Source organism: Rhinoraja longicauda, chromosome 18, assembly GCF_053455715.1.
Source record: "Rhinoraja longicauda isolate Sanriku21f chromosome 18, sRhiLon1.1, whole genome shotgun sequence".
Lineage (NCBI taxonomy): Eukaryota > Metazoa > Chordata > Chondrichthyes > Rajiformes > Arhynchobatidae > Rhinoraja > Rhinoraja longicauda.
The window spans coordinates 16,041,029-16,068,829 of NC_135970.1; the positions used below are offsets into that span (position 1 = coordinate 16,041,029).

The 27,801-nt window shown below is 41.9% G+C and overlaps 2 protein-coding genes across 2 annotated transcripts in view; one reads left to right on the forward strand and one right to left on the reverse strand.

Moving 5' to 3' along the window:
- LOC144602075 (kielin/chordin-like protein) overlaps window positions 1-27,801 on the reverse strand; it is a 193,886-nt gene that overhangs the window by 61,449 nt on the left and 104,636 nt on the right. The window contains exons 12-18 of the mRNA XM_078414768.1: window positions 23,134-23,259; window positions 21,967-22,092; window positions 18,303-18,419; window positions 17,376-17,501; window positions 15,872-15,949; window positions 2,894-3,007; window positions 968-1,134 (exon numbers count right to left, since the gene is read on the reverse strand). Coding sequence (XP_078270894.1) covers window positions 968-1,134; window positions 2,894-3,007; window positions 15,872-15,949; window positions 17,376-17,501; window positions 18,303-18,419; window positions 21,967-22,092; window positions 23,134-23,259 — 854 coding nt within the window. The remainder of the gene's footprint in view (window positions 1-967; window positions 1,135-2,893; window positions 3,008-15,871; window positions 15,950-17,375; window positions 17,502-18,302; window positions 18,420-21,966; window positions 22,093-23,133; window positions 23,260-27,801) is intronic.
- On the forward strand, window positions 26,399-26,851 carry LOC144602077 (RNA-binding protein 8A). The gene has a single exon (XM_078414772.1). The coding sequence runs from the start codon at window positions 26,432-26,434 to the stop codon at window positions 26,849-26,851; it is 420 nt and encodes a 139-aa protein (XP_078270898.1). The 5' UTR covers window positions 26,399-26,431.

Sequence of the window (27,801 nt, forward strand, 5' to 3'; positions counted from 1 at the left end):
ATACACCTTGTCTTCCAGCCCTGCTTACGGCAGTCTTCGTACCAGCTCTTCGTACTTGGTCTTCTTTCTCTTGTGGGCCTCCACCAGACGGTCCTCCCACGGCACTGTCACTTCCAACAAGACAATGCTTTTGGTCGCCTCTGAGACCAGGAGGATGTCCGGCCTCAGGGCAGTCGTGGCGATGTGCAGTGGGAACTTCAGCTGTTTCACCAGGACTACAGAAAGCTGCGCAGTGGCCAGGATTCCCGGCGGATTCTTGGCTGCTGTGATTCTTGGCAGCTGCACTCCAGCCTTCACAAAGGTGATCATCGAAATGGCAGTGTGAGGAAGAACAGAAAAACTATTCAGCCTCGTTTTGGCCTGAGTGGATCATGAAAATGTAATTCGACCACAATTCTTTTAAACTTCATACCAATTATTCATTTGCTAAGAGTCCAACACTTTTTGATTCTTCCTGAGCCAACACCGAAACTTCCACAAAAGCAAAATCTGCTTCGAATTAACATTTCCACAATAAATGGATGTCAAGGTATATCATAAGCATACAAAAATAATCAAAATGCTCTTCCACATTACTCCAGAGTTGGTAAACTCTGTGTCTTTGCCAGCCCTTGACTTAGTCCAATATCTACAGTAAGGCAGGTGAAAGACTACAGACTGGCAGTGGGAGAGATTTCTGATTTCTCCAAAGAATGAACTTGGGCAGTCCCATATCCCGTCTTGAAAAGGCAGCAGGAATCTCCTGGGGTTAGTGATAGCCAACGGAAGAGAAAAGCAAGGGTGGGAATATTAATAGTGCTCACCTGAGAGAGGGCAACTCTCTCAACTTGAGAGAGGTCAACCTGTATTTAAATGGCCTCTGCCAACTGTCTATCCTTAGGAATCGAAGAGTCACGGGTCATCTTAAGCTGAATCGCTCCACTCCACCCTCCTCCAGGGAATCAAATAAATGTTTAGAGCCTCTTACCTCACAGGTGCACTCAACACAGTCAGACACTGTCCAGGTGCTGCCATCCTGATGCAAGCTTTCATTAAACCAGCAGGATGTTGGTGGTATCCAGGGAGTGCCCAGAATAGCAGCTGGGAAAGGTTGCTTGAGAGATTCCATTACTGGAACTGGGGCAAGTGGGGGTTCTGTAAAATAACACATTACAATTCAGTATGGATATATCCACAGGGCAGAATACCTCCAATTAAACTGAATGTGTCTGTTCAATCTTCAGAAAATGCCAATGGAAGAAGGATTGTTAGTTGGCACAATTTCTGGGTGGAAGAACAACAAAACTGCAGAGGTAGAAGCTCATGAAATTGGTTAGCAATATAAACATCCATTGTCCTAATAGCATTATAAAATTGGGTCTAAGCATTCATTGCTAAAGACCATTTATCTTTCTCTCAACTAATTACAGCTCATTCTACATAGGAACATCCGAGGGAACACTAAAATACAGTCCAACAGTTTATTTTGGGCACAAAGGTTGGGAAATTAGGCATTGGGCATAAAGGTTGGGAAATCATGTTACAGTTGTAGAGATATTGGTTAGACCACACTTAGAGGATTGTGTTCAGTTTTGGTCACCCTGTTATAGGAAAGATGTTGTCAAGCAGGAAAAGGTGCACAAAAGGTGCACAAAAGATTTAAGAGGATGTTGCAAGGATTCGAGGGCCTGAAATTTAGGGAGAGGATGAGGGGTGATCTTGTAGATGTATATAAGATCATTAGAGAAATAGATACGTAGGATAGGCTTAGAGGGATATGGGTCAAATGCAGGCAAGTGGGACAAGTGTAGATGGAGCATGGTGGTCAGCTTGGGCAAATTGGGTCAAATGGCCTGTTTTCACGCTGTATGACTTCATGTTCCTATTTACAACACAGAACTTGCCAAATGAAACGGAAGGAGGGAAAGTCAATGTTTGTAGTAATATTTACTGCAACAAAGAATGACATTGGTTGTGTCAAATGTCATGATGCAGGGGACAAGCTTTATGAAACTGAGGAAATATTTATCCTCTATCTTTAGGCTACGGTGCGTTCAACACCACCGTATTCGTCCTGCATCTGGAGTTCTGTTTGCTTCCTCATCCATCACTGCTTCTCGTCCTCTTGCCTGATAAGAATTCTCAGAAGGATCTCCATAAAGAATTGAATTGGTCTGAAAATTCTATGGCCTGCATTAAAAGCAACTGAATGAACCAAAGCCCTCATTTGTTGTCTAGGGCAAAAAAAATCTTCAAAAGCTTATCACTTTTGAACAATGGTAAAGTATCTGCACATCACTGGGTCTTATGTATTGCATGTTTAGCTTAGGCGTGGCATTAGGAATTTGCAGAATCAGATGTTTGAGGAGAAAATTGGCACACTGACAGAAGGGTTTGAATGCAATTCACGTTGGTCCCTGTTCTTCCCACTGTCCACCCTCATACTGAAGCTTCTGGGGAAGTACCTGACCAATGCTGTTCCTGGGATGTAAATAAATGTAATTCGTTTCATAGACCTCATATTTTTCCTTCCAACCTTAGCATCTCAAAAACTGCTTCATCCCCACCTTCCTCAGTTCTGGCGATAGATGACTAACACAAAACTTTAACTCTCTCCCCACTAATATTGTTTTAGCCACCACCTACATACAGCTTTGTGATTTAAATATGCTAAGATAATGGAGAATGGCTGATATGCATAGGATTCCATTCTAGCAGCACTAGATGAAAATTTCACAAATACAACTAACATTCCTCAACAGATTTAAGGCAGCCGAATAACCTCAGGTTTCAGAAGATTAGCTTAGCACTTTGTTTTCACTCCTTATACTGCTACCTGAATTCTTGTCATATTTCACCTGGAATACAATGGAATGTTGCCCGATGGCTGTCTGTACATTCTCTCTGTACTTACCTGTACAGGTGTTGTTCACATTTAAGTGAAAGCCATCCGGACAGGTACAATAGAAACTTCCCTCAGTGTTATGGCAATGATGAGAGCATGGATTGGACAGACACTCGTCAATATCTGAGAAGGCAAAATGATCCACATCTAGCGAAACTCAATTCATTAATCTTCAGCAACCTGAATAAACTCAACTCACATTTTAGCACAATATTTTCAGGCATAGAGGAAGAGAAGAAGAATTAGTGAGCAGTCGGAAGCTCATTGCATTCTTGCAATTTATTGTAAATTTATCCAACACATGAGCTGTATGCTCAAAGCCTTTGGTGCTCAAAGCCTTTGGTGCTCAAAGCCTTTGGCTTCATCCTCAAAATAGTTGAAAGCGTGAATCAGGAAACAATGCTACATAATTCATCACTAGTGAGGCATCAGCACCACTCAGACTCACAACAAAAAATACTGCCAACATTGCATGAAATTTGAAATTAAGATATGAAGTGCAGGAAACACTTGAATGGTCGGTCAGTGACTGTGGAGAGTTATCATTTCAGTGTGATCCTTTCAAAATGACAATAGCTGCGACAATAATCCATGACAGAGTCTATTCAAAAAGTTTTTTAAAATATTGGATTGCGAAAATTTATGGAACTCTAGGATGTGAAGTATTTTGTATGCAGACATCCAAAGTAATTTGAACAGATCAGAGTTTCAAATAGTTGCCAAAAAACATCTCAGCTCTGAGCCAGCTTAAGACTTTACACAAATAACTTTGAACAATTTTTTCAAGCATAGGACTCTCTTAGCACCATTGAATATACATAAGGCAATGCTGTAACTGCACAGAGATCCAAAGCTCAAGCAAATTCTTGTGCAACTTGTGGAATATGGCTCCCAATACTATGTATTCTTAATTAAGGAAATGGAGTCACAGCGCTAAACATCCTAGAAATAAACCCCTTCACACAACTTGTTCTGGCCAAGTTGCCCGAATTAAGCTAGTCCCATTTTCATGTGCCTGGCCCAATTCCCTCCACAGCTTTCCTATCCATACCTGTTTAAATGTCTTTTAAATGTCGCTATTGTGCCATCTCTTCTTCAGGTAGCATGTCCCATGTAAACACTGCCCTCTATGTACAAGAATTTCCCTTTAAATTGGTTCCCCTCTCACCTTAAACCTATGTCCTCAAGTTTTAGACCATTGGGAAAAGACTATGGCTATTCACCTATCTAAGCACCTCATGATTTTCAAACGTCTCAAAGGTCTTTTATTGTCACATGTACCAATTAAGGTACAGTGATATGCGAATTACCATACAGCCGTACGAAACAAAAGGAACAAGACACACAACTACATAAAGTCAACATAAACATCCACCACAGCGGATTCCCCACATTCCTCACTGTGATGGAAGGCAAAAAAGGCCAATCTTCTTCCTCTTTATTCTCCTGTGGTCGGGGCAGTCGGACCATCCATCGGGGTGATCGAAGCTCCCGCAACCAGCGGTCGAAACTCCCACGTCGAGGCAATTGAAACTCCCGCGTCGAAGCAATTGAAACTCCCGTGTCGGGGAGGTCGAAACTCCTGCGTCGGGGCGGTCGAAACTCCCGCGTCAGGGCGGTCGAAACTCCCGCGTCAGGGCGGTCGAAACTCCCGCGTCAGGGCAGTCGAAACTCCCGTAGCTTGGAGTTCCCGAAGTCGGTCTCTGACCAGAGACCGCGAGCTCTGTGATGTTAAAGCCCGCAAAGCTCCCGTGGTTGGAGCTCCGAGGTCGACCGCTGGCAAAAGAATCGTCAGCTCCACGCTGTAAGTCCGCAGGCGACCACGGTGGAGCTCTCAATGGTCAGTCTCCAGCAAAGACCGCCAACTCCTCGATGTCAGGCCGCAGTGCGGATGGAGATACGGAAAAAAATCGCAATTCCATCGAGGAAGAGTTTAAAAAAAGTTTCCCCCACCCCCCTCCTCACCCAAAACAAGCTAAAGAATACTAAAACATACATTTAACACATACTATTAAAACACAAAGAAGGAAAGGACAGACAGACTGTTGACAAGGCAGCCATTGCTGGCGCCTCTATAAGGCCACCCCAGAACCTCCACACATCAGGGAAAAAAGATCCAGCCTAACCTTATAACCCAAACCTTCAAAATCCAGTAAAGCCCTCAAATCTTTTTTGTATTCTTACCACTCAAAAATTATAAACAAACAGACCACCAATAGAGAAGAATAATAAAACATCACTTTGAGGTTAAGGCTTTGCAACTGGAATGACATTTTTTTAAAGCAGAGATCCCACATCAGAAAAGATCTAATTAGACAATTCAAGAGAAGTAAAACAACAAGATAAAACTAAATACAGATTTGCACTGATGCAAATGAGAGAACAACAATCAAAAAGCTCCTGAAAGAAGAGAGAGATGCTGGATCACAATGGTTGGTACCTGCTGGCAACCTGACAGCTTTACTTTGTTTCATCTCCTCAGCTTTCTGCGGTACCTCCCACAAGTCCAGTGCTAGAACTATTTTATAAATTAACATAACAATCTTGGCTGTGATGCTAACATATAAAAAAACAGTGTGCGGCACTGAAGCACTGGTAAAACCATCTCATGGCATGAATCAAAAAATGTCAGTGAATATGTAAAGAATAAAGCTTTGCTTATAACATGCAAACTGTAAGTAGTCTATTAACATCTCATCAGCCACTTTAAATTTTTTGTCTGTGTCCAAAAAAAATTAAGCCTGAATCTGTAAGATCTGTGCCAAATGCATTAAAGCTCTCTAAATGTTCTCTAATAAAATTCCAGCCCGTAGTCAATTCTCCCTCCCATTGAACTTGGCAGTAAAATTTAAAAAACTGCATGAAATAAAACCAATAAAACATAAAGCACACACTGTGCTGGTCTCATCACCATGGTAATTATGCATGGCTGATCAGAAGCAGACACAAACTATCCACAGTGAATCACTTTCTGTTAGAGATTCATATCTAGAGTTGTGGCATACTCACTTCACACCTTCATTAATAAAACTTTGGAGTGATTTTTATCATCACTGAGTTTACTATTCTGTCTAAACATCAGTAAGTAGAACACATCTATGGATTCCATAATAAAAGTATGAACTTATCCGATTGTTAATGATTGTTTAAGATAAGTTACAAGGTTGCCCACAGATTGGCAAAAAGTATCATCTCTATAGAATGTACGCCTGGAACAGGGATTGTTCAACGCACCCTACAAAGAGGCAGGCATAGCTGGGGCCCATGCGAGTGCCCATAGCTATGCCTTGGATTTGGAGGAAGTGGGGAGAGTTGAAGAAGTTGTTAAGAGTAAGGACCAGATCTGCTTGGTGGAGGAGAGTGTTAGTAGATGGACCAAATTCTGCGGTCGAAGATGAAACGAAGGGCTTTAAGACCTTCCTGGTGAGAGATGGAGATGTAGAGTGACCGAACATCCAAAGATGCTAGGATTGGTTACAAAGGTTTTTAAGGAGCAGCCTAAAAGGAGAAAGTGGAATGAGTGGAGAGGGGTGGGGAGGGCCAGAGAGAAGGAAGGGAGGGATGGGAGGGGGAGCCATAAGTAAGGCGGTAGAGATCTACAAGTGAGTGGGAGATTGGTGATGTGATATGTAGTGGAGCCTTGGTGGGATTTGAATACAAAAAGGATGAAAATCCAAGTCCCTTCTCTATAAAGTTAGGCATGAATGGATCTAATTGAGAATTGGGATACAAGCTTTCAGGCTTTGACCAAGGTTTTTATGGAAGGAAGAAAATGTGACTTGGTCAGAGTTGAAATAATCAAGTCTGGAGTGGAACTAAAGTTGCTTGTATCCAGGGTGTCTGGAACCACAGGATCACAATCACAAAAGGAGTCAGCTATTCAAGACAGCTGGATAAGAGGATATTTTTTCACCAAGCATGTAGTGAATTTTTAAAACTCTCTGTGCGAGAGGGCTGTAGAGATTTAGTCATTCAATATTATTAAGAGGCTGGGAGATTTTTCAGATATTAAGGGAATCAAGGGAGATGATGTTGGTGATGGAAACTTGTGGGAAGACAACGGCCAGCTGCAAAGGGGGCAGAACAATAGCACAGCTGGTAGAACCGCTGTCTCACTGCGCCAGAAACCCAGGTTCGATCCTGATCTCAGGCTAACTATGTGGAATTTGCATATTTTTCCTATGACCATGTAGTCTTTAAAGGTGCGTATTGACAATATACATATGGAGCTTTGGATGGTATCAACTAGAAATTTCATTTACGTGTTGTGTGGAAGAATATCAGCAAAAAAATAACATTCATTCTGTAAATTATCTCTAGGTTGTATGGCAGTAACCGAGACATCATGTTTTTTTATTTCAATTCTATGAGTGGAAGTTGATAATCAAGTGGTTAAGATTTAAGAAGATTAGCAGAAAAGCCAGAGGCAACATGGGTGAGTGTGCTGCTTGATGGGCTGGTAGAATCAGATAAAATAGATACGTGCCTTCATACGAGAACTGGACAAATACATTGAGGGATAAAAAAACTTCAGCAATGTGAGGAAAGACCAGGGGAATAAATATTTTAAAACCAAGTATTTTACTTTTGAAAATGCTAACACAGACACTTTGAATAGAATGGTCTCATTCTGCACACACTGAATATAGATAGAGAAAAGAGAGACAAAAAGATGCAAGTTTGAGACTCTAGAGGTGGCAGCTCAGTGGTGAGTACAAATCCATTGGAAATAGATCTATAACTGTAACTGGGTGTGTAGGAGTAAAAGCAGGTGAGGGCAGTCTTAACCAACTGGGCAGTAGCAAGTTTGAGATGAGAAGGGGCAGAAGTTAAAAATATAGTAATAGATAATATCAAGCACCTTGTTCTCCAATGGATATTACCTGATCTATTTAATATGGTGAGGGATTCAAAAGCTATCCAAAAAGTATTACTAATCTTCCTCAGAAAGTTGCATTTTACAGATTCTTGGAACAAAATTTGCATCCAGACAGATTCTTTGGTGCACCATCTCACGATGCATTTCCAAGGAAATAAAACAATATACACAGATTACTGCAGCCTCAGGCAACCAGATAAATTGTTGCATTCTCAGTGGAACTGAAGACCGGCAGCCTGAACTGGAATATTTATCCTGTCCAGCTTCAATGATGTGAATTATTTTGCAGTAGCCAATCAAATAAATTGTCTCAAATCTTGGCATGGAGGCAAACAATAGCATGTAACAGTTACATTCTCTCTTGGAAAATTTCAGCCAGACTATGTTTTAAAGCATTGGCACGAGTAGAAATGACAGGCAAGTGCTGTGAAGCTCTGACATGAAAATCTACTCAGTAGTGCTGTGGTCCAAAAAGATCAACACATGCAATTTGAAGCATTCCTCATCTTCCAGTGATTTATTTTCATGGCAGAAATTCTGAGAATAATATAAATAGGACCACTAATATGTGGCTCCTTTGAGTGAGACTTTGTCTGTGACTGGAACTTTACAAATATTTACCCTCAAACTTTTCTCGAGCATAAGCTAAGCCTTGCAACATTTCAATCAAGCAGCGTCTTCAGTGAGGGAATTGCTTATCTGTTAATTCATAAACTGTTCTAATGTCTGCACCAGAGGGTCCATCTACAAGGTAAAGCAACTGTTCAGTGAAAGGCAGTCAAGATTGGATACACAGGCACCATGCTTCATTTGCAATTAAACAAACTGCAGAGGAAAACTTTGCTAGAGCAATCCTCCACGGAGGACAACCTTTGTCTCAGTTGGTCTAATGTGATTTTTCTTGTCTGTTTTGGCTCCCATACACATTTCAGCCACATGGGTGCAATCCCATTAAAGTGAACCAGACTGTTAAAGTGAACATTTATAGGATATCGGTAAAGAAAATCAAATTTAAACCCGCTGTCCACTTTATAAGTAGGGATTTCATTTGGATGAATTTTCCTCAATGAGAAAAAAAACTTGCTGAGGATTTCAAATGAAAAAAAATCAGCAATCTATATTTACATAATATTAAGTTAAGCCATTTTCATTTGTATTGATGCTAAGGGCTGGAATTGATTTCTGGTTTCCATTACTTGCCGTGCCATTATTTAAAGTGAACAGAATATCTCAGAATATCGTAGCATTGGAACAATATGTTTGGCCTAAAAGGTTGCAACCATTTAATTTTTCCCCCCAATTAGTTTGGAATATGCTTTCAAGCAAAGCGTGCACCATCCCCTCCCAAACCTGTTGTGTGCTCCTCCCAAACTTTCCATGGCAGTAAAGTGCAGCCCATTTTAAAAGCAGCTAGCATGTGTGCCTGATCAGGTGCTCTTTCTCTCTGGTCAAGAATCGATCTGACACTCTTATTAAAAATGCTGACTCGTTAATCTTCAAATAGGGTGATCAAGCATGCATCATGTGCTACGTTTCCACAAGACAGTAAATTGTCATAATATTTCACAACTCATTCTTTAACTAAAGACTTGAAAGTGAAACTCTTTGGAACAGATTATCTGCAGTGCTTACAATGAACTACGATCTGACCAACCCAGACATGGGCAAGGTCTCCTATCCCCATCCAGAAACATTCATATGCAGGCACTTTCAAAAGTAAACACATTTCAGGCTTGAAGGCAAATAAGTACTGACGTCATGTTGGGGCAAACAAAATCACGGTACTCCCATGCAGGAGCTGCGTTAGCAAATCTAAGATCCCAACCATGTGCATAAGTAAACATAAGCACCGCCAACGCTACCCAAACCCAACAAATAGGAAACAGATGTAATTCATAGAATAAACATAGCACAAAGGAAATGAAACACAATATATAATGAATGTAGCTCCATAAATCGCAGGCAAAGTTTTTGAAGTGAAATGGTCTCATTTACTCATGCATATTTAAATCTCTACATGTGCATTCATAAATTCCTGTAGTTGCCAAGATACGTTGTGTATACTTTGGTTTACGTTATGATGTAAGGCTATTCCAATACTAGAGATAGTTAATACCAACATTGGCTTAACAAATATTACCTGCAACTACATTTAACGCCTTAATAAGGAATGTCTCACAATGTAATCTCTAATAAAATATCATATCAATTTTACCTAAAATATTATAGCCAGACATTGCAAAACCATACTTCAGAAATAAACCAAAGATCAAAGGTTAGATCAATTCTTTTAAACCAAAGTTATGATTAATAACGAGGCAATTAATGTAATGTTTCTATCCACATTAGGCCAGACATCCAAAACCTTCAGTCGCTTTCGTTTCTATTGTTATTTGGATTAAATGTACTAGACCTCCAAATCCAATTTACTTTCAGACAATAGTGTCTTTCAACACCTGAAAATGAAGTCTATACATATCCTACAAATGTGTTGCTTTTTAGTACCATAAATTTCTCCAATCCATTTATTTTATAATGATGCTAATTTATTTCATCTGGTCATTCCCTCTGAACTTATTGTTACCCATTTTTTCCAGAAGATATAATGTTGCTGTACATAAACATTAGAACTAATTTCACACTCCTAAAAAGCAGATATAGTGGACATTGTGGCACTGATCATTGTGTTTATCAATACACTATAGGGTGCAAACACACTGGAACGTAAAGCATTGAACAAATGAAGAATATTTGATCCATTAATTCCTAGTTGAATTTCTGGGCAAGATCTAGCTAACAATAGACAATTGACAATAGGTGCAGGAGTAGGCCATTCGGCCCTTCGAGCCAGCACCACCATTCAATGTGATCATGGCTGATCATTCTCAATCAGTAACCCGTTCCTGCTTTCTCCCCATACCCCCTCACTCTGCTATCCTTAAGAGCTCTATCTAGCTCTCTCTTGAATGTATTCAGAGAATTGGCCTCCACTGCCCTCTGAGGCAGAGAATTCCACAGATTCACAACTCTCTGACTAAAAAAGTTTTTCCTCATCTCTGTTCTAAATGGCCTACCCCTTATTCTTAAACTGTGGCCCCTGGTTCTGGACTCCCCCAACATTGGGAACATGTTTCCTGCCTCTAACATGTCTAATCCCTTAATAATCTTATACGTTTCGATAAGATCCCCTCTCATCCTTCTAAATTCCAGTGTATACAAACCTAGTCGCTCCAGTCTTTCAACATATGACAGTCCCGCCATTCCGGGAATTAACCTAGTAAACCTACGCTGCACGCGCTCAATAGCAAGAATATCCTTCCTCAAATTTGGAGACCAAAACTGCACACAGTACTCCAGGTGTGGTCTCACTAGGGCCCTGTACAACTGCAGAAGGACCTCTTTGCTCCTAAGTAGTATGGGATTTATTAAAGCTAGAATTACATCAATATCCATTGAGAGTGAATACATAAGTGAGATAAAAATGGTTATTTTCTTGGTATAATGTGAAGCATAAATAAAACAGGCCATAAAACAAGGAAATTAATAGTACAGATGAAATTTCTAACAATATAATCTGAAATGAAAAATAAAATTCTCACATTTTATTTTGTCAATGAGGAAAATAGAGCATGAAAGAAAGCTTGTGGGATATACAAAAACTGACTGTAAAAGTTTCTATAGATGTGTAAAAAGGAAACGGTATCACAAAATGCTGGAGTAACTCAGCAGGTCAGGCAGCATCTAGGAGAGAGGGAATGGGTGACGTTTCGGGTCGAGACCCTTCTTCAGACCTGTAAAAAGGAAAAGATTAGTGAAGACGAATGTAGGTCCCTTGCAATCAGAGGCAGGTGAATTTATAATGGGAAACAGAGAAATGGCAGAACAGTTAAACGAGTACTTTGGTTCTGTCTTCACAAAGGAAGACATAAATAATCTCCCGGAAATATTAGGGGACCGAGGATCTTGTGGGAGGGAGGAACTGAAGGGAATCCACATTAGTCAGAAAATGGTGTTCGGTAAACTGTTGGGACTGAAGGCAGATAAATCCCCAGGGCCAGATGGTCTGCCCAGCAAACCTCTACGTCTGGGGCATGAGCGTGACACCTTCCTGCCCACTTTGCACTGGAAAGGAATCATTAGAACACCTCCTCAGCAGCTGCCCAAAGTCCCTTGGGGAAGGTCGCTATCGGTGGCGCCATGACCAGATGGTCAAGGTGGTTGCGGAGAGCATTTCCACTGCCATCAATAACAGCAAACACCACCACGCCCCAAAGAAATCAATCACTTTTGTCAAAGCTGAAGAGAAGCCTCGACCACAACCAAAAACAAGGGTGGGCCTCCTCTACACGGCCACTGACTGGCAGCTGCAGGTCGATCTGGGCAAACAGCTGAAATTTCCGCAGCACATCACCGCAACATCACTCCATGATCATCACCTCCGAAGTGACAAAACAGCTGATCATTCTGTAGCTGACAGTGCCCTGGGAAGAGCGTATGGAAGAAGCAAATGAGAGGACACGCGCAAAGTACCAGGGACTGGTGGAGATGTGCCGGGACAGAGGCTGGAAGACATGCTATAAACCCATAGAGGGGGGCTGTAGAGGCTTTGCAGGACGCTCACTCTGCAAAGTCCTCAACCAATTGGGCATTACAGGGCAGGCAAAGAAGAGGGCCATTCAATCCACAAGCGAAGCCGCAGAGAAAGCCACTAGATAGATGGGTTTGGATTAAGAGGACTGATCAGTGGGCGGTTGCTGCTGGGACAAGTCGGGGCCTGATCAACCCCAGCTGGGTCGCCTGGGCGAGGGTGCCTGATGTTGTGAGACCCGAAACACCCGATGACTCCAGGTCACATCACTGAGGATGCGTCCCAGTGCATCCAGAAGATGTATCTTGCACAGTTAGCCTTACATCGAAGGGTAGTGGGGAAGATGCTTCAGTCAATTATTAAAGATGTTATATGCCTTTGGAAAGCAGTGACGGGATCAGTCAAAGTCAGCATGGATTTATGAAGGGAAAATCATGCTTGAATAACATTTTGGAATTTTTTGAGGATGTAACAATGGATAAGGGAGAGCCAGTGGATGTTGTTTATCTGGACGTTCAAAAAGCCTATGACAAGGTCCAAAACACAAGAGATTAGTGTGAAAATTAGAGCACATGGTATTTTGGGTAGGGTATTGACATGGATAGAAAACTGGTTGGCAGACAGGAAGCAAAGAGTAGGAATTAACGGGTTTTTTTTCAGAATGGCAGGCAGTGATAGTGGGGTGCCGCAAGGCTCGGTGCTGGGACACCAGTTGTTTACAATATATTTTTAACGATTTAGACGAGGGAATCAAATGCAACATCTCTAAGTTTGTGGATGGCACAAAGTTGGGTGGCTGTGTGAGCTGCAAGGAGGATGCTATGAGGCTGCAGGGTGACTTGGATAGGTTGGGTGAGTGGGCAGAAGCATGGCAGATGCAGTATAATGTAGATAAATGTGAGGTTATCCACTTTGGTGGCATAAACAGGAAGGCAGATTATTATCTGAATGGTGTCAGATTAGGAGAAGGGGAGGTGCAACGAGACCTGGGTGTGCTTGTACATCAGTCACTGAAAGTAAGCATGTAGGTATAGCAGGCAGTGCAGAAAGCTAATGGCATGTTGGCCTTCATTGCGAGAGGATTTGAGTTTAGGAGCAAGGAGGTCCTACTGCAGTAGTACAGGGCCCTGTTTTTTAATTATTCGTGTCATCACACAACTGTCACAGCTCAGGAGATGTTCCATAGTCTGGAGGCCCTGTCCGCTCTAGCAGTCTGCTGCATCTTCAGTATAGCCCCACTTCAGCATGTTCGATTTGCATCTCCCCATGCCAGTCCACAGTCTGTTGAGACTGCACCAGGATATCCATGGTTGGTCTTGACCTGGTGGGAGTTTCTCAGAGGGATCGATTGCCATGTGAATGTCTTCCGGAGATTTTTCTAGTCTCTCTTCCCAGAGTTTGAGCCTTCTGGACAATGCACTGCAGTCCAGGGGATGGACAGAAGAGAGGTAACTTCTGCGTGATTTCAAACCTGGGGTAGCAAAGGGTGGTCATATAGGGGGTGTCTTTCATCCTCATTGTCTGAGGCGTTCTTTTTGACTGGCAACAGCTCTTCTGATTCCAGGAGGTGCAATGCCAGAGAGTAGGTAGATGTTGTCAGTCTTGGTTGGTTTCATGCATCCACTGATGCAGTGACAGCTTGTGTTTAGCACAGGATCAATCTTCCTTGCATGGGCTGAGCGCTCCCACACTGCGCAGGCATACTCGGCAGTGGAGAAGCAGAGAACCAGAGCTGTTGATCGAATGGTTTTAGAATTTGCTCCCCATTTTGAGGTACTCAGCTTGCTAAGAAGACTACTGCAATAGTACAGGGCCCTGGTGAGAGCACACCAGGAGTATTGTGTGCAATTTTGGTCTTCTAATTTGAGGAAGGACATTATTGCTATTGAGGGAGTGCAGCGTAGGTTCACCAGGTTAATTCCCAGGATGGCGGGACTGACGAATGATGAAAGAAAGGGTCGACAGGGCTTGTATTCGCTGGAATTTAGAAGGATGAGAGGGGATCTTATAGAAACATATAAAATTCTTAGAAGATTAGACAAGGTAGATGCAGGAAAAATGTTCCCGATGGGGGAGTCCAGAACCAGGAGTCACAGTTGAAGAATAAGGAGTAAGCCATTTATGACTGAGGTGAGGAAAAACATTTTGACCCAGAGAGTTGTGAATCTGTGGAATTCTCTGCCACAGACGGCAGTGGAGGCCAATTCATTGGATATTTTCAAGAGAACGTTAGTTTTAGCACTTAGGACTAAGGAAATCAAGAGATATGGGGAAAAAGCCGGAATGGGGTACTGATTTTGGACGAAGAGCCATGATCATATTGAATGACGGTGCTGGCTCGAGGGGCCGAATGGCCTACTCCTGCACCTATTTTCCATGTTTCTATGTTTCTATGACTTTGCACAGAGACAGGAATATCTAGGCAGAATAAACCATAGTGGAAGGTAACCTGGCTATTTCTTAAAAACAAGTACCTTTCATTCCAAATTCTTTAGTATTATTAAACAACTTTCTGGTGCAGAGTTAAAGGTGGCAAATTATATCTCAAAGTGGGACAGGAATGATAGGCATCCTTAGGTGCCAATGTCAAGGCCAATTGTCAGGCACACAACCAATTTTTTTCACAAAATGATATGGTTAAAAAAATTAGCAAAATATCAACAAATATGATTTAGAAATAAATGGATTAAACAAAATAAGATGCCGTTAAGAAAAAAATGCTGCAAAGTCTCTTGACAAACAGGAAATTATTGATAAGAGCACTGGAACCACTGAAAAATATACAATGCGTGATCAGAAGGGAAAAGAGGAATTCGAAATTAACACAGTTTTAGCATTCACATATATTAGGAGGAGAATTCAGACCCAAAAACACAAGTTGCATTGAAATGAAATGAATTAAAATTGTTATCACACAAGTTTGAAAATTTGCCTCCAAACATACTAGGACAATATTTTTCTCTATTTGTTATGGTTGACTTCCTAAAATGCCTGTGTGTGCTTCCTGACAGTGACTGATGGTACTATGTAAAGAGCTGAAGACCCAAACAATAGAAACAAAATCATGTGGGAAATATAGTCCTACAAAACTCTGTGATATTCCTATTCAAAAATATTTACCAGGAATTATCTGTCAACTTATTAAAATAAAAAGAATTTTCAGAATGGTTACAGCTTGCCATTAAACTTCCGCACGGGGCAGAAAAAATGGTGGAATTAAACTGTTTGAACTGAAGTCTATTATTCCCTTGTTTTCTTGAAAAATATTGTCTGATCTCAATGTGGCAATGTGCAATATATGTGAATTATAAGTGAAATAAAGAGTTTATAACATTGCAACTCAGACATAGATCACGGGACAGTACGTTGGAGCTTTCCAAAGCGCACCTAACCTTAATACTTGACAAAAACTGAGTAAGGCTTGGTTTGCGAGCAAAATAAACTGATTAATGGTAAGACAATCACAACCAATTCAGAATTTATACCTGAAAACCAGCATCAAAGAGCCTGCAATCCTCACCTGTACAGTCAACTCCATTAGGTAGGAGGCTAAATCCAGTGGAACATTCACTTTGGCAAGATTGGCAGACACGGTCAGCTGTAAATGAAACTGAGTACGGGGAGATTAGTATACAAAATAAGACCTTTACATGCATGATGTGCAGAGTAAACATTCCTAAAACTTATCTCATTAAGCACTGGCAGACCAGGTGCAGAACAGGTTGAACTAATCTATCTTGATCTTTGATTCAATTTTGTGACTCAGAAATCCCACAAACATTGTAGGTTCACTTGGGAATTGGAGAACATTTATTACCCCATTCACTTGTATTGCCCCAGTATAAAAACAAGTGAAAGACAAAAACATTCGGGACCGATAGAGTGTAATGAAAAAATATATGAATGCTGTTGTTGCCTTTGTGAGGATCACAAAAACAAGAAGAAACAATCAGGGTGGATTCAGAATTGGGAAACAAATTCAAAAATCCACTGGAATTCCTCAAAGCAGCAAGTAAATAGAACAAGACTTTATTTAAATAATTATTACATGAGGGATGCCCAGTGGACAGAATTTAGTGTTGTTTCCAGAAGATACTAAAAGCTTTCCCCAAGCAATTTTTATTTTTAAAAGGACTCATGGGATTAATGGCAATTGGACTAAGGCAAAGCAGATGGGATTGCAAATGTAGCAGAGCCTCAGAACGTAATGCCAAATGGAACAGGAAACAGAAAACATATGTGCATAATGAAGCTATATCTATTAGAAGAAATGGAAATGGAAGAAACTGGGTGAAATTATTGACATCTCTAAGCCTGCAATTATAAGATATAGATCATGTAAAATGGCGTCTCATTACTTTTTAACCGCAAGTCAAAATTGACTTTGCTTTACTTGGAAGGCTATATTTGGCGATTGTGTAGAGTTTTGGCCTCGACCTTCAAAATACATTGAATTGTTGGAGAAAGTACACAGAAATACAACTAAGATAATTAGGTTTACAAGAGCTGAGAAGCAACTCATAAAACTAAACATTTTCACTGCAGAAGAAGAGTGGCCAAGTTTTTAACATTCTAAGAGCAATGCATAGTATAGATTCAAGACTGTTACTTAAAACAGAAAGATATGAGGGTAAAAAAATGAACTAAAATTAAAACTATAGCAAAAAACTAAAACATACAATAGAGTAAATATCTTACCCTCAAAGCAGGATAAATGCGAAAAGTTAAAGTTATTTGAACATAATTCTTCAAAATCAATTAAAGTGTTGGTTAAGTGTTATAAGAGAAAAATAGGAGAAAACCGTGGCCAGTAGTGTTTTGGTAGACGATAAAAAGCAGAAAAATTATCAGATATACCATAATTATTTGAGAGCGGTAGATTCACAAAGATATTTCTGATGATTGAGGAATCAAGATGCATTCAGATATCAGTTTACGTCAACTACTTTTCACCAATTCTATTTAATGGAAATCTTAGAGTATAAACTTACTGTAAGAATTGCAATAACAAGGGAATGACTTACGGATGCAGGAATGCCTGTCAAAGTGGATCCGATAGCCTGGATGACAGGTGCAGTAGTAACTTCCAGCTGTGTTGACACAGTTGTGAACACAATCGCCATTTCCAGGAGCAGCACATTCATTGTTATCTTGAAACCAAGATGATCATTTTATTTACATTGATGTATTAAAATGAATACAATCCATACTCTTGAATGTGCTTATGTAACTCTCATAATTGGAGGTTACATTGTGATGTAATATTGTGCACGCAATACTGCTCAGCAGAGCTGTGGGATGATTTTTATATATACCTAAGAGACACATTTAATTTGCGTTCTCTGATTTCATTTATCGTTGTAGTCAACACTTGCTTTTGCAAGTTATTGTATTTAAATTTTTTCTTTGCTCACTCATTTTTTGCCCATTTTCCAGAATATTTTGCTTTTAAGTGTAATTTCTCAACGCATCTACCAGCAAGTTTCCTTCTGGACCGTCAGACTTTCTCCCTTTCATCTGCATCATTTTATAATTTCTATTGGATAAGGGCCAGATGGCAATTGTCAGCATGTTACAGAATGTTGCCAGGTATAATCATGGTCACCTTAGCTGTCACACGACAAAATACAGTCCCTGACACAGTAAAGCCAAAATACAGTCCTTGATACAGTAAATACAGTAAATCAGAAATAACAAAGACAGCCATAACATTTGTAGTTATGCCTTCAAATTGCCATCTATTAAACATTCATTTAATTTTTTCCCTGCTCTAAGGAGAATAATCTCCACATAACTCAAAGGTTCCCATCATGACCTCTTTCCACTAAATCTTCTCTCTGACATCCTGAGTTTTCTCTAGATCAGAAGTGCAGTTGCAGAATATAACCAACCAACAAGAACTCAATCAACACCCCACCCCCTGCAACCTGCGCAAGCAAAAGGAAACAGACCTTGACAATTGTGGCCATTAGTGTGCAGAGTATATCCATGTGGGCATAAGCACTGGAAGCTGCCCAGAGTATTCGCACAGTGGTGGGAGCAATTACTTTTCTCACATTCATTCACATCTGTCAATAAAAGACAGTCAAAGCTGTTAATGGGTGTGCTATAATGCTCCGAAACATAATATCCGACCCACTTGACCTAACATTCACTCATCTATTGAGACAGCTCTCTCTTCAAATTAAACACTGCTCTGTAAGTTGGAAAATATTTTCTGAATCATTTTATTCTCATGTGACTTTCAACATAAAAATAGTGAACCTTGAATTCTGGTACTTAACTGCCACTTTCAGAAATAATTTGTGAAGAGCATGATGATCTTACAAAGCACTGTCAAGTATTATGGCCTCAGGAATGTAAGGGGAATGTATAGAGTTAATGGCAAGACCTTTAAAAGTATTGATATACAAGTCGATCTTAGGGTCCAAGTCCATAGCTTCCTGAAAGTGGCAACACAAGTAGCTAGCAAGGTAAAGAAACCAAATGGAATGCTTGACTTCATAAGTCGGGGTTGAGTATGAGTCATGATGCAGCTCTGTTAGACTTTGGATAGGTTGCATTTACAATATTGCATGCAGTTTTGGTCACCCCATAACAGGAAGGATGTGGAGGTTTTGTAGAGGGCGCAGAATAGGTTTACCAGAATGCTGCCTGGGTTAGGTGGATATTAGATACAAGGAGAGGTTGTATAAACTTGGACAGACACAAAAAGCTGGAGTAACTCAGCAGGTCAGGCAGCAAATCTGGAGAGAAGGAATAGATGTGACCCTTCTTCACACTGAGAGTCAAGGGAAAGAGAAACGAGAGATATGGACTGTGATATAGAGAAATATAGAACAAATGAGTGAGAGATATGCAAAAAAGTAACAATGATCATGGAAATGTGGAGCCCACGATGATCCATTGTTGGCTTGGGCTAGGTGATAACAAGTTACAGACAATGAAACTCAACTGGACAACAATGAAACTAGCACGACGACTAGAGTGGGGGACAGATGGAGAGAGAGGTGATGTAAGGGTTACTTGAAGTTAGAGAAATCAAATTCATACCACTGGGTTGTAAGCTGCCCAAGCAAAATATGAGGTGTTGTTCCTTCAATTTGCGTTTGGCCTCACTCTGACAATGGAGGTGACCCATTGGTCAGCATGAAAATGGGAAGGGGAGTTAAAGTGTTTGGTAACCAGGAGATCATGTAGGCCAAGGTGGAGTGAGCGAAGGTTTTCAGCAAAACGATCGCCAAGTCTACGTTTGGTCTCGCCGATATACAAGAGTCCGCACCTAAAACAACGGATACAGTCGATGAGGTTGGAGGTGCAAGTGAACCACTGCCTAACCTGAAAGGGCTATCGGGTCCCTGGACAGTCGAGGGTGGAGGTATAGGGACAGGTGTTGCATCTCCTGTGGTTGCAGGGGACGGTTCCTGGGGAGGGGGTGGATTTGGGGGGAAGGATGAGTTAACCAAGGAGTTGCGGAGGGAACGGTCCCTGCGGAACGTGGAAATGGGTGGAAATGGGAGGATGTGACTAGTGGTGGGATCCCGTCGGAGGTGAGAAAAATGTCAGAGGATTGTGTTTGTATGCGATGGCTGATAGGGTGAAAGGTGGAAACTTGGACTGTTTTCTCTGGAACACCAGAGGTAGAGGAGAGACCTGATAGAGAAATATAAAATTATGAGAGGCTTTGTTAGGGTAGACAGTCTGACCCTATTTCCCCAGCGTAGAAATACCAAAGACTAGATGACATAGCTTTGAAGTGAGAGGGGAAAAGTTTAAAGAAGATGTGCAAGGCTCGATTTATGAACAGAGGGTGGCAGGGATCTGGAACATGGTGCCAGGGGTGGTGGTAGAGGCAGATATATAGTGGCTTTCAAAAGACTATTAGGTAGGCACATGGATATGCAGGGAATGGAGGGGTAGGGATCATGTGCAGGTGTGAAATTAGTTTATCTTGGCATCATGTTCCGCACAAACACTGAGGGCTGAAGGGTCTGTTCCCTATCTGTATATTTGATGTTCTTGATTCTATGTTCACACAGCTTCTCACAGATGCATGCATTAATTTCAATCATTCAGAGCTGTCAAAGCGGAGATGCAAAGGCTAAGAAAAATACACAATGAAACATCTTTCAGAGTAACATTGGCTGGAAATATCTGACTTTACTGAAGCTGGTTTTCAGCACTATTCAATAATTTAAGTTACTGGCACCAAAGTACTTGGTACAGGAGGCACAGAAGCCTTCCTGCACCAATTTATTTTAAGTTTCATTTTCAGGCCAAAACTATTACTTAAATTGAAATGAATGTGCATTATGTTGTCAAAACTAGTTTTCTTCATTTGAACTCACATTGGCTTGTTGACAATCTAACATAGCAGCTGACTTCTGTTTTTTAAACTATGACCCAAATAGGCCATTATCAGGAGGCTCATACAATTTTACAAACATCAAACTGTGCTCTCCACCTTAGTTCTCAGTTTTTAGAAGGTTGAAATTGATCAAGCAGCCACACAAAAATAATTGGCTACTCTGACCTTCACAGTGGGAGATTCGTGTCATTTTAGGATAATATTATGGACTTGGAAGTATTTGCTGCCGATGATGAACCACATATTGGATTCGAAGCTCAACGGCTGTGTCTATTGAGGTTCTACAAATTCAGACAAGCAGCATGAAATGCAGATGCAATTAATGACAGCACAAATTTCCTGAACAGAATTCCAAAAATAAATGTTAATCTATTGAATCAGATTTTAGATAGCTCCTCTGTCCCTCTCTTTCCCCTCCCCCTTCCCAGTTCTCCCACTGTCTTCCTGTCTCCAATGACATCCTTTCTTTGTCCCGCCCCCTCCCCTGACATCAGTCTGAAGAAGGGTCTCGACCCAAAACCTCACCCATTCCTTCTCTCCTGAGATGCTGCCTGACCCACTGAGTTACTCCAGCTTTTTGTGACACCTTAAAAAAAAAAAAGAATCCTATATCAGACATCAGGAAAATCCACTGACAGATTTTGAGGGGAAAAATCAGCAATGCAATATTGAGCATTTTTTGTTGTATCAAAATGTGTAGTGGTGCACACAGCATTCATAGCATGTTAATTTGCTCATGTGAATGGTGATCTTGATGCCTGAAGATGATTTGGAAAGTGAATCACAAAGATGGCTTTGTTCATCATCTCAGCTCTCTGTACCTAATAAAAGGCAGAAAATGCTGAAAAAGGAAGCCAGCTTTATTTGAATCTGAAAAGAAAGATAATTTAATATTCCAGAAACCCAATTACACACAAAATATGAGGTGCTTTAGGTGCTGACTGACCGCCAAAGATCTTTCTATCACTTCTTGTGATACAAATATAGTTTTGCCAGCCTACCTCCCACCAGATTAAACTGAGCCTGTTAGCTACTATTCTGGCATTGAGAATATAAGTTGAAAATTGCAGAGGAAAGACTTTGCTCCATGCACTTTGTCTCTGCAATAATGTGATGCACAATATTCAAATAATGCACAACAATATGACCGGAGGCTAAGGAGGTGGTCATTTTTCGATTATTTTATAAAATAGTATTGCAGCATTAATTTTGTGCCAAGTAATTAGAAAATAAGAAAAGTCACATACCTATACACATCTGTCCATCAGCGAACATCTCATAACCAAGGGGGCAAGAACACTGGAAACTGCCTATTGTATTAATGCACTTGTGCTCACAGAGTGCGTCTTCAAATGCTTCACACTCATCTATGTCTAAAATCAATGATAAGGTACAATAATCAACACCAAGCAATTGGTTGTCATTTTTTTTTGTATATGATAGAGTCTACATTTAAGCAGTTTTTCAGATGTGACATAATATGATGGTCACAACGTAACAAGATGCAATGTAATTGTATTTTTGAAATAATAATAAATACCAATTCCACAATACGTTAACATTTAATCATCCAAAATGAGGTGTTCAGCCATCCAACCTCTGACCCCTCCGCAACATGTCCCACCCACCCCATACATCATTTATTTCTGACTTGGGCAACCCATGAATAAGAGCATACCCCATATTTCCGCAAATGTCACTTCAATAAAAAAAGCCTATAAAAGGCCAGCTACCCTGGACTTTGAAAATAGCAGATTTGGGTAGGATATTTGCTTTACAACCCATCCAATTTACAATCCTATTAGTAAAGAAAAGGAACAAAATCTGCAGCATGTAGTTTAGTCAATTCCTGTCACCTTTAATATATTCTTCTTTCCCTCCCTTGCATCATGGAATTTTCAGCTTCAGCTAATAGTACAAAGCTTTAAGCAAAAATATCAAATACATACAATCCTTGGAGGAATGTGATACATTCAAGGAAAGAATTTTAGCGGTTACTATAAGCTGCAAGTTCATTCACTGCCTTTCGTTTATAACCAGAGTGTGGGTGTCAGCATTTGTGCCCATTCTGGATTGCCTATGACAAGTCATGGCGAGCCACCTTCTTGAACTGTGATTTTTCTGATAACTATGCGATTTAAAATATTTAATGTTTTTAATTTTTTTCCCCCCCCAAATGTCAGTTACATAACTACTTGCTTTGTTTTTACCTTGTGAGATCTCTCTTGTTAATCTTGAATGTGCTTCTTTGTGTGACACAAGTATCTGAATTTAAATGTTGGTGCCTGGCACAGTACGTCTAATGTACGGAGTTATTTTAACATATGGATTTGATTTAATTAAGCTGCGTGCATCTCAGCAGGGAATGAATAGCACCACATCGCTTCATTCGAAAGCCCTATCTTGTAACATACCTACACAAGAAAAGTTGTCGGCAGCGAGTGAATATCCATCCTCACAGGAACAAAGGAAGCTTCCCACTGTATTGATGCATGCTTGTTGGCAGACCCTTCCACTATCATATGAGCATTCATCTCGGTCTGTGAAGTTCACAATACCCAAACTCATTTAAACATTTCCTTTAAAGTTTCTGATAATCACAAAGATTGTCGCACAAGTAATTATAGCCATGTCTTTCTATTCCTCATGTACGAATGTGTGCAGCTGGGATAGTCAGGCCAATTTAATGGCGAATTACATATCAAAGAACACAGCAGGAAATTTTATTTTATCAAGTAAGTTTGGGGGTCATAAATTAAACATCAATTTTCAGTTAAGTTTCTCAACTTCTATGCAGATTATGCAGTATCCAATTCATAGACTAAGTGAAATGAAATGGCCTGGGCCATTCCTTTTGCAATCTCTTTTCTGGTCTCTGCTGGGAATAAGGTTTGCTAAGAATGAGGAACTGATACAGAAGAGGAGATGGGGTCTGAAGCAGGTCAGCTATGATCACACTGAACGGTGGAGCAGGCTCAAGGGGCTGAGTACTAATCTGTTGGTTTCTCTTGTGATCTGAAAGGCCGTGGCAGTAAATAGCTGAGCCAAAAACAGTAAATTCTTGTTATTTGCAGGGGGACCAACATCCTAGCGGGCAGGTTTGCTAATGTTACACGGGAGGGTTTAAACTAGATTGGCAGGGGGGTGTGGGATCTCATTCAGGACAGAGGCATGTGAGAGGCTAGAAGTTGGTATGGAGGGTGGTGTGGGAAAGGTTACTGGACCGAACAGGCAGGTGAAAGGTGGCGATCGAGGACGGAGAGTTGGTTTAAACTGCACGTATGTTAATGCAAGGGGCCTGACGGGTAAGGCAGATGAGCTTCGGGCATGGATAGGTACGAGCAACTGGGACGTTGTAGCCATGACTGAAATCTGGTTAAGGGAGGGGCAGGACTGGCAGCTCAATGTTTCCGGGATACAGGAGAGACAGGGGTGAGGACAAAGGAGGAGGGGGGGGGGGGGGGGGGGTTGAATTGTTGGTCAAGGAGGATGTCACGGCAGTGATCAGAGGTGACATTACCGACGGTTCGTCTAATGAGGCTATATGGGTGGAGCTGAGGAACAAAAAAGGATGATCGCCTTGTTTAGGAGTGTACTACAGACCCCGGAACTGTCAACGGGAATTAGAAGAACAAATGTGCCAGGAGATTGCAGACAGCTACAGGTCAAATAAAGCTGTTGTAGTAGGGGATTTTAACTTTCCTAATATTGACTGAGAAAATCATGGTGTGAAGGGTTTAAATGGGGTGCAATTCCTCAAAAGTGTTCAGGAGAGTTTTCTTAAGCAGTAAGAGGCCCCCACACGTGAGAGGGCAAGGCTGGATCTGGTATTGGGAAATTGGGAAGGGCAAGTTAATGAAGTGTTTGTGGAGGAGCCTTTTGGGACCAGTGACCACAGTTCGATTAGGTTTGATAGTTATGGATAGGGCCAAAGAGCGTCCACGTGTTAAAATGTTCAACTGGGGCTAAGGCCAACTTTGCGGGTATGAGAGAAGGTCTCGCTCAAGTTGACTGGAGCAGGTTATTTGAGGGGAAAGGAACATTGGCCAAGTGGGATGTTTTTAAAAGTGTGCTGATAAAAGCTAAAGATATGTACGTCCCATTAGAGTGAAGGGCAAAGCAAGCAAACATAAGGAAGCTTGGCTGACGAGGGAAATTAAAGCATTGGCCAAAAACAAGAAGGATGCATGGGACAGGTATAGGTAGCTGGAATCAAGTACACCCCTGGAGGAGTTTCGGGAGCTAAGCAGTAAACTGAAAAAAGAGATCAGAAGGGCAAAAAGAGGCCAGGGGATAGCTCTGGTGGGTAGCATCAAGGACAATCCCAAAAGATTTTCATACATAATGGGGAAAAAGTTAACAAGAGAGAGATTGGGACCTCTCAGGAATCAAAGCGGTCACTTCTGTGTGGCGCCACAGGAGATGGGTAAGGTCCTACTGGAGTATTTCTCCTTTGGGACATGGGGCAGTCATTGGATGTGTCTTGAGAGCAGTCAGTGTTACCATCGGAAGTACTGAAGGTACTGTCGTGTATGAAGGTAGACAAATCTCCAAGGCCTGATCAGATATATCCGAGGGCATTACGGTCATTAGAGACGAAATTGCGGGAGCCCTGGTTGAAATTTACGAGTCGTCCTTAAATACAGGAGAGGTGCCGGAAGACTGAAAGGTGGCAAATGTTGTGCCTCTTTTCAAGAAGGACTTCAGGGAAAATGCTGGGTACTATAGGCCGGTGAGCTTAACATCTGTAGTTGAAAGTTACTCAAGAGTATTCTGAAGGATAGGTTTATACAGGCATTTGGATGGGCAAGAGCTGATTAGGGATATTCAGCATGGTTTTGTACGTGAGAGGTCATGTCTCACAAATCTGATTGATTTTTTTGAAGACGTGACTGAAAAGTTCGATGAGGGCAGAGCTGTAGATGTTGTATATGTGGATTTCCGCAAGGCATTCAACTAGGTTCAACATGGTAGGCTGCTCTGGAAGGTTAGAACACATGGGATCCAATGGTGGACAGCAAATTGGCTCCATGGAAGGAAGCAGATGGTGATGGTGGAAGGTTGCTTCTCGGACTGGAGGCCTGTGACTAATGGTGTGCCTCATGGTTTGGTGCTGGGCCCGTTACTGTTTGTCATCTACATCAATGATTTGGATGAGAACATACAGGGCAAGATTAGTAAGTTTGCTGATGATACAAAAGTGAGTGGTTTTGCAGTGAAGATGGTTGTGAAAGATTGCAGCAGGATCTGGATCGATTGGCCAGGTGGGTGGAGGAATGGTCGATGGAATTTAATACAGAGAAGTGTGAGGTGTTGCATTTTGGGATGTTGAACAAAGGCAGGACCCACACAGTCAATGATAGGCCTCTGGGTAGTACTGTAGAGCAGAGGGATCTAGGAGTACAGGTGTATGGTTCCAGGGCTGGATTAAGCTAGTGCGGGGCCTGTAGCTAGGGTTGGTAACTTCCTCACTCCCAAATACGCGAGAAGGTGATGTCACCGCCCCGCGCCCCACGTGACCTCACCCAGCCAGTGGCCACGTGCTCCCGCTTCACTAATGGAGTAACTCAGTGGGTCAAGCAGCATCTCGGGAGAGAAGGAATGGCTGACGTTTTGGGTCAAGACCCTTCCTCAATCTGAAGAAGGGTCTCGACCCAAAACATCACCCATCTTCTGCTGGACCTCCATGAGGTGGGCGACAAGGACTTTGCCATGGATGATGAGGGTGATGAACGTATCCACAAACTGAAGGAGAAGACAAAGAAGAGGAAGGGGCAAGGATTTGGCTCAGAGGAAGGCGCTCGATCCAGGCTGCGAGAAGACTACGACTCCGTGGAGCAAGACGGCGACGAGCCAGGCCCTCAACGCTCGGTGGAGGGGTGGATCCTGTTTGTGATGGAGGTCCACGAAGAAGCCACCGAGGAGGACATCCACGACAAGTTTGCCGAATACGGTGAGATCAAGAACCTGCACCTCAACCTGGACCGGCGCACTGGCTACCTCAAGGGCCACGCTCTGGTGGAGTACGAGACCCACAAGGAGGCGCAGGCGGCCATGGAGGGTTTGAATGGGTCGGAGCTGGCCGGGCAGCCCATCAGCGTGGACTGGGGCTTCGTCAGGAGGCCCCTTTGAGCAAGAGGCGGAGTGGCCACAGGAGAAACCAGAGCCTGGACCGGACGCGTCACTGAGCTGGAACGGAGTGCGGAGTGACCGGTGGGACGGAGCGGCCCACACAGCGCCGGGGACCGAGACGCCTGCAGATCGCCGTGCCCAAACTAACGCCGTGCCCAAACTGAGCCGTGCGTTACTAATCTCAGTCTAGACTGTCGTGGGGCTGGGGAGAGGATGGGGAGGAAAGGGTAAGGTTGGCTTGTGCAAAACAACACTCAGAAAGAAAGTATTTTAGTTGAAAAACAATCTTCAGCCTGAAGAAGGGTCTCGACCCGAAACGTTGCTCATTCCTTCTCTCCAGAGATGCTGCTTGTCCCGCTGAGTTACTCCAGCATTTTGTGTCAACCTTTGATTTTAACCAGCATCTGCAGTTTTTTTCCTAGTGTCCGGGCCAACAGCACCCCCGAGCCTAATAGGGGACAACTTAAAGTTAAATTTGAACGAATTTATTTATTCGAATCATGTTATTAATGATGTCCGTAATGATCACGTACCATGCAGCATGCAGCTCCCCCAACATGCAAACAACAGAGTTGCCAGATCGTGCGATGCCGATTTCACCAGACAGCTTGCAAGCATTTAGTGCAGGGCCCTCAAAAATGCGGGGCCTGTAGCACATGCTACTTTTGCTACTAGGTTAATCCGGCACTGTATGGTTCCTTGAAGGTCGAGTCGCAGGTGGATAAGGTGGTCAAAAAGGCTTTTGGTACGTTGGCCTTCATCAGTCAGAGTATTGAGTATAGAAGTTTGGAGGTCATGTTGCAGTTGTATAAGATGTTGGTGAGACCACATTTAGAATATTGTGTTCTGTTCTGGGCACCATGTTATATGAAAGATTGAAAGGGTTGATTGATTGTTATATTGTCAAGCTTGAAAGGGTTCAGAGAAGATTTAAGAGGGTGTTGCCAGGA

What these genes read in the sequence shown, in the direction of transcription:
- LOC144602077 (XM_078414772.1), top strand. Translation starts at nt 26,432, where the DNA reads ATGGATGATGAGGGTGATGAACGTATCCACAAACTGAAGGAGAAGACA.